The sequence below is a fragment of the Hordeum vulgare genome, chromosome 6H, assembly GCF_904849725.1.
Source record: "Hordeum vulgare subsp. vulgare chromosome 6H, MorexV3_pseudomolecules_assembly, whole genome shotgun sequence".
NCBI lineage: Eukaryota > Viridiplantae > Streptophyta > Magnoliopsida > Poales > Poaceae > Hordeum > Hordeum vulgare.
In genome coordinates this window covers 234,913,736-234,920,960 of record NC_058523.1, presented here as the reverse complement: position 1 = coordinate 234,920,960, position 7,225 = coordinate 234,913,736, and the positions used below count along the sequence as shown (strand labels likewise).

The window sequence follows — 7,225 nt, the reverse complement described above, 5'->3', positions numbered from 1 at the left end:
TGCAACGGAAAAAACTAATACCACACATTTTTAATTAAAGAATTTAGAGAGAGAAATTAAAGGAAAGAGAGAGAGAGAGAGAGAGAGAGAGAGAGAGAGAGAGAGAGTAGTACTGCACAACCCATTAGGCGTGCCAAGGCCTAGCCTTACCCACTCCTAAATCCCCTAACCTAGCCCGATCCCGAGCCCCCTCCTCTCCTCCACCTCGTGCCGCTAGGGGATCCCCAATCTCCCCGATTCCCCCTTTCAATGACGCCCGCACTCCCCTCCTCCTCTGCTCCTCCACCGCCTCCCACCTCTGCACCTCGCGACCACCTCCCATGGTGTGGTGCTGCGAGGTCGGCCTACGGGGCCAGTCTCCGGCAGGACTTACCCCGCCGGTTGCCTGAATCCTCTAACCCCGACGCCCTCACCTCCACGTATGCATCGCCGGCGCCAGCCCCTTTCCTTCGCCCAGAGTCCCCTCTGTCTCGTGGCTCCACCTCTGTTCGCGTCATCCCAATTTCTTCTTCTCGAATTTGTTCCTCTATTGATTTCCGTTGCCTCTTGTAAAATCACCAAGGCGCATGTATATAAAGTGATGAAATTATCTATGAAGTATCGATGTGGGATTATGAGGGCAGAAGCGATAGCCCTCTCGTGCGTTTTCTGTCAGCCCAGATGCATTTCTCTTATCCAATGTCATAGGGGGCTCTCTGCAAAAATGAAACGTTTTCACACATAAAAAGGTACTGCGGGTTTAATTACCTAAAAGACAGGGACCCGTTGGAGGATGAGGTGGTCGCGACGGTGATGGACGCGGACGAATATGGAGAGGTGGCGGTGGCGTTGGCCGTCCTCCGGGACGCCACCCTGGAGAGCGCTGAGCGTCGGCTTGCGCTCTGCACGCCGCGGCTGCTCGCTACCCTCCGGCACGTGCTGCTAATCCCGCGGCACGCCTCCGCGCGGGTCGACGCGACGGCGGCGCTAGTCAACCTCTCGCTTGAGCCGGCGAACAAGGTACGCATCGTCCGCGCGGGCGCCGTGCCGGCACTCGTCGAGGTGCTCCGCTCGGGCAGCTCGGCGCCGAAGGCGTGCGAGCACGCAACTGGCGAGCTCTTCGGCCTGGCGCTCAACAAGGAGAACCGCGCCGCCATCGGCGTGCTGGGCGCGGTGCCTTCCCTACTGGACCTCCTGACCTCCCCCGCCCACCACCCCCGCGTGCGCCGCGACGCCGGGATGGCCATCTACCACCTCTCGCTGGCCGCCGTCAACCAGTCTAAGGTCGCCCGATTCCTGGGGGCATCCAAGGCACTCCTCAGCGTCGTGTCCAGTGCCGCCGAGCCCACGCCCATCCACAGGCTGGCCCTCATGGTGATCTGCAACGTGGGCGGCTTCTCAGAGGGCCGCGCCTCTCTGATGGACGCGGGCGCCATCGCGGCCGTGTCCGGCATCCTCCTCTCCTCCCACGACGTCGCTGAGCTGGAGGAGTGGTGCGTGGCGGCGATCTACACGCTGAGTCGCGACAGCCTCCAGTTCCGAGGCCTGGCGCGCGCGGCCGGCGCGGACAAGGCCCTCTGCCGCGTGGCCGAGAAGGGGACCCCCGGCGGCATCCGACGCGAGATGGCGAGGAAGACGCTGTGCGCCATGAGGGGCGACCTGGACGAGGAGGCGGACCTGACCGGCAGAAGCCTGGAGTGCGGCGACGGGGACGACTGCAGCGGGAGCATCGTGTCGGACGGGTTCACGTCGTTCCGGTTTAATTACCTAAAAGTCAGGGGCTTTTTAAAAAAACGGTTGCGGCGGGTTTTTCGATGAAAGCAATAGCCTTTTTATTATTAGGTAAAGATGACATGGCGTCGTGGATGCACCGTAGTCTCCAGTCTGGCCCTAAACTTGGTGGTGTGGAGTGGCGCCACATGTGTTGATGATGTTGTAAAGATGAAAACGAAAGTGTTTATGCGAAATCCCTTCTCTGTCATTGATCTGAAGTATATATACAAGGATTTGAGATGCGAAGCAAAAGGCGTATGTACAAAAGGCGCCTGTACGGACGGACGCGTCCGTACGACGTTTTAGACTAATAACTGACTAATCACGTCCTAACGACGGTTTGCTAATGATGATCCAGATTTAGTCCGTTCGCAACACCCCCCCTTGTACAATGCCGTCTTGAGTAATCCATTATTGAAAGCTCCTTGTATATTCATCACTCAATTCTTGAGATTCTCCCCCAAAAACCCAGTGGGAAAAAAATACGTGGAGAAATGTATAGCTATGTTGTTAAAACTCCTTTAAACCGAGTGGGAAAATGATAAGGAGAAAATGATACAACATATAGTGATTATTGTCTCTTGATAACTCATATGAGAAAAACATTCAAAGAATGAGAAAATTATTAGTGAGTTTTAGACAATAAATATGCTTTAGATACTTTCCTTTAAAAACCTTCATAGGAAAAATAGAAAGTATAGCATATGATATTAATGAAGATATTGCCTCATTAAAAACATTATGAGAGAAAATTTCAAAGAAACTCATAATGAAAAGAGTGCAATGAGATGTTCCATGAAAAACTCCTTTAAAACCTAGTAGGAAAAATATAAGGAGAAATATGATATGGTATGCATCAATGCTTGTATTTAATTGTCTCATTAAAAACCTTTTATGAGAAACCTGCTGGAAAAACTCATAAAGGAAAAGAGTACAATATTCATTACCTGATGATAATTAAAGGGTTATATTTTTAGGAGATTTCTCCCCCTGAACTTTGCAAATCACGAAGTCGTCTCATACCAATTCCATGAATGTATTTCTGGAACGTTGAATTTGGTAAAGACTTTGGGAACAAATCTGCTAGATTGTCACATGATTTAGTTTGCAAAATATCAATTTCTCCATTTTTCTGTAATTCATGAGGATAAAACAATTAGGAGAAATGTGATTTGTGATATTACTTTTTATATAACCCATTTGCATTTGAGCAACACAAGCTGCATTATCTTCATAAATAATAGTTGGTGATCCTAATGAACCAACACCACATGTATTTTGAATGTGGTTAATCATCATGCGAAGCCATACACGTTCTTTTGATGCTTCAAATAATGCAATAATTTCAGAATGATTAGTGGAAGTTGCTACGAGAGTCTGTTTTGTTGACTTCCACGAAAAAGCAGTTCCACCATATAAGAATACGAAACATGTCTTTGACCTCGCATTGTGAGGATCAGATAGATAGCGAGCGTCAGTATATCCTACCATAGTCATATCTTGGTTTTTCTGATAGAATAAGCCAAGATCTTTTGTGCCATGTAAATATCTAAGGATATTCTTTACTCCCATCCAATGACGTTTTGTTGGAGCAGTGCTATGTCTAGCTAGTAAATTTACCGCAAATGCGATGTCAAGCCTGGTGCAATTTGCAAGGTACATTAGCGCACCAATTGCACTGGGATATGGGAACTCAGGTCCCAATATCTCTTTGTCATTAGCCCGAGGTCTAAAAGGATCTTTATTCATATCAAGGGATCTGACAACCATGGGTGTTTTGGTTGGATATGATTTATCCATATTAAAGTTTTCCAAAACCTTTTGAATATAAGCAGGTTGGTATACTAAAATTCCCGAGGGAAGGTGCTCAAGCTGTAAGCCTAAGCAGAATTTGGTTTTTCCCAAATCTTTCATCTCAAATTCCGCCATTAGATGATTGCGTGCTTCTTCGATATCAGGTGTACTTCCAATGATATTGAGGTCATCAACGTACACTGAGATGATGCAGAATCCATTTAAGGACTTCTTTATAAATACACAAGGGCAATCATCATTATTTGAGTAGCCTTTCTGAATAAGGAACTCAGTTAGTCGGTTATACCACATTCTACGAGACTGTTTTAAGCCATATAGTGACTTTTGTAATTTTACACAATATGCGTCGCGATTTGCTTTTGGATTCGACATTTTAAGTCCTTCAGGGACTTTCATATATATATCCGATTTGAGTGACCCATATAAGTATGATGTCACTACATCCATCAACTGCATAGATAAACTCATTTGTACCGCCATAGATATTAAGTATCGAAACGTTATTCCACTCATAATAGGAGAGTATGTATCATAGTAATCGATGCCGGGTCTCTGCGTGAACCCTTGTGCAATAAGCCTCGCTTTGTATCTCACCACCTCATTGTTTTCGTTCCTTTTTTGAACGAAAACCCATTTTGCTCCCACAGGGAAGACATTCTGAGGAGTAGGTATTACTGAGGAAAACACCTCTCTTTGGTTGAGAGAGCGCAGTTCTGCCTCAATTGCTTCCTTCCATTTAGGCCAATCAGGACGCTTGAGGCACTCCCTGACGGTCTTTGGTACTGGATCCAGTTGAAGGGTTTCAACAATTTCAGAGGCAAAATATATGTCGACAATTGTAGTCTCTCTATTATATGATTCTCCTGATTCTATATAGTTTATGGAAATCTCTTTTATACCTTCAGACTCTATGTGATTTCCCACAACAATAGAGTCATGGTTTTCCGATGTCCCAGCTATTATGTTTTTATGTGCATTTATGCTAGGTTCAAGATGTTGAGCATCTGATTGGTGTCCTTCAAGTTGAGGTTGAATTGCATTTACTGGTAGAGGATTTGGTTTCCTCTGTTTCCGCGGAGGCTTTTGAGAAGCTATATTCCGGCTAACCATATTTCTCCCCCTCTTACTCTCATTTGGGGTTTGAGTGGTTTTAGTTGGTACCTCCACTCGTTCTGGTGCATTAACAGCGGGAATATGCGATTTAGTGACACCTTTATGGTCAGTAAATGCATTTGGCAGATTATTTGCAATGTGCTGCAAATCTATGATCCTCTGAACTTCAGTTTCAGATTCTTTAGTACGTGGATCTAAGGACTTAATGCCTGTTACATTACAATATATTTCCTGGCATTCTTTGTGGTTTGATTCTCCCCCTAATGCCGGGAAATGGTCCTCATCAAAAATTGAATCAGCGTAGCGGGCAGTAAACAGGTCCCCTGTAAGAGGTTCAAGATATTTAATAATTTACGGAAAATTATAACCCACATAGATCCCTAGTTTTCTGTGGGGGCCCATTGTTGTACGCTGCGGTGGTGATATCGGTACGTATACTGCGCAACCGAATTTTCGCAGATGGGAAATACTTGGCTGAGTGCCACGTACTAGTTGTAGCGGGGATGTTGTATGATATGCAGTTGGTCTGATTTGTATTAGATCTGCGGCGTGTAATAGCGCATGTGGCCAACAAGATGTTGGTAAATTACAATTCTGTAATAGTGGTCGAGCAACTAATTTTACTCTTTTGATGAGAGATTCAGCCAAACCATTTTGAGTATGGACATAAGGCACAGAGTGTTCTAAATGAATGCCCATAGCCATGCAATAGTCATTGAATGCACGTGAAGAGAATTCAGCGGCATTGTCCATTCAAATTGTTTTTATCCTATTTTTAGGATGATTTGCTCTTAATTTGATAATTTGAGCAATTAGCTTGGCAAAAGCATGATTTCGTGTGGACAATAGACATACATGTGACCATCTAGTAGATGCATCTATGAGCACCATGAAATATCTAAAAGATCCTGATAGTGGTTGAATTGGACCACATATATCTCCTTGAATGCGTTCAAGAAAGTTAAGTGACTCACTTTTTACCTTAAGATAAGATGGTCTTACAATTAATTTCCCAGTTGCACTTGCGGTGCACACAAAATCTGATGATTTTGGAAAAAATTTAGTTGGAAGGCTGTGACCAATAGAATTGTCAATAATTTTTCTCATCATCCCTATGCCAGGATGACCTAGGCGATCATGCCAAGTCTTGAAAGATCTAGAAAAATTATTTTGTACGCAACATGTGGTGTGGGTTTTATATAACTGTAATATAATCCAGATGAAAGTGAGGGGAATTTTTCAAGAATTTGTTTCTCAGACCCATTGCTCTTTGTTAAAAGCAAATATTCAGAATTATTTGGGAGAGCACTCGAAGATAATCATTTTGCCAAAAGAATGGAGGCAAAATTTTGATCTTTCAGTGATGACGATAATCTGCAAAGTGCAGTAGATGCCTCGTCTACTTGTGATCCCAAAATTCGAATTGTAATTTTTTTGTTGTACTTAAGAATTACATATTCTAAAAAAATGAAAAATGCCGAGGCAATCATATAGAATATGTACACATAGTCTGAGACTTTATTTTACACGATATACAATCTAAGTATTCAAACATACAATACAATACTGAATGAATATGATAAGCAGAGGTTCTTAATACAATAAGATATCACACTGAAACAAAAGTAACACTATGATTAAACACAACCCAGTAATAGTCATTTTATTTAGGTAGTGTACGTGGTGGCATTTCTTGGCCTGTAGGCCTTTTAGAGTGAGCCTGGGAGGGAGATAATGCATTAGGCCTTTTGGAGTGAGCCTGAGTGAAAAACGTGGCCCGGTGCTCGTGTTGGCCCATGCACCGCATATATGTGGATAAGGGATCCTGGGAGATAATGCATGAGGGTGTTAAATTGTGATCCAAATTCTATCGTATTGGACTAGACGTAGTACAAACGGTGTGGGCCTTTGCGTTGGTAACGACGCGTACGAGTACAACTCGTTTACTTGTCCTCCAAGGACTCTCTCCTGTATTGCCCCTTATATATACTCCATGTAGTCGCACCTAAAGACGGCCTGTCGTCTCGTGCTTGTAATACTCCACCCTCATAGTGATTGCGCCTTTGTGCGTCCGTGGTTTTCTCCCGCAAGGGTTTCCACGTAAAAATCCGTGTCTCTCGTGTCTCGTTGATCTCGTTTTATCTAACAAGTGGTATACAGAGCTATGGTTTAGTATACGAGATTTGAGACGAGAGCTAGGGTTGTCCGCATCGCCGCCGCGTCGGGTGATCTGCTGATCCGAGCCGAGTTCGACGCGACCATCCGAAACCACGTCGAGAAGCTGAGTTCAGCAGGGATTCAATCGCTGCTAGGCTGCCCTACAAATTGCCGCTGTGTCGTTTTGGCGGAAGCAGTGCGTCGATCCGTCGAGTACCGAGGCCGCAGCTATTCCTAAGTAACCGAGCCGCTGTTCCCTGATCCCGATTCAGGGCCAAGGCTGTAGCTAGTACAAAATACTACTCACGTGGAGGAGCAAGCTGGTTACTAGTTTGACTTTGTTATCCCCAATTGCTACATCCACTGCCCAATACTACTAGGTGCCATT

The 7,225-nt window shown here is 45.0% G+C and overlaps 1 protein-coding gene across 1 annotated transcript; it reads left to right on the top strand.

The window, feature by feature from the left end:
• Window positions 1–249: 249 nt before the first annotated feature.
• LOC123405335 (U-box domain-containing protein 38-like) lies at window positions 250–4,673 on the top strand. The gene is made up of 3 exons (XM_045099062.1): window positions 250–419; window positions 729–1,752; window positions 4,554–4,673. The coding sequence occupies exons 1-3, from the start codon at window positions 250–252 to the stop codon at window positions 4,671–4,673; spliced, it is 1,314 nt and encodes a 437-aa protein (XP_044954997.1).
• The last annotated feature ends 2,552 nt before the right edge of the window (window positions 4,674–7,225 follow it).

Excerpts from the sequence above, each read along its gene's own strand:
- LOC123405335 (XM_045099062.1), top strand. The coding sequence starts at position 250 with ATGACGCCCGCACTCCCCTCCTCCTCTGCTCCTCCACCGCCTCCCACC. Across the intron at positions 420-728 it reads CCCGACGCCCTCACCTCCAC|GTACTGCGGGTTTAATTACC; the intron begins GTATGCATCGCC and ends ACACATAAAAAG. Across the intron at positions 1,753-4,553 it reads TCCGGTTTAATTACCTAAAA|GTTCAAGATGTTGAGCATCT; the intron begins GTCAGGGGCTTT and ends CATTTATGCTAG.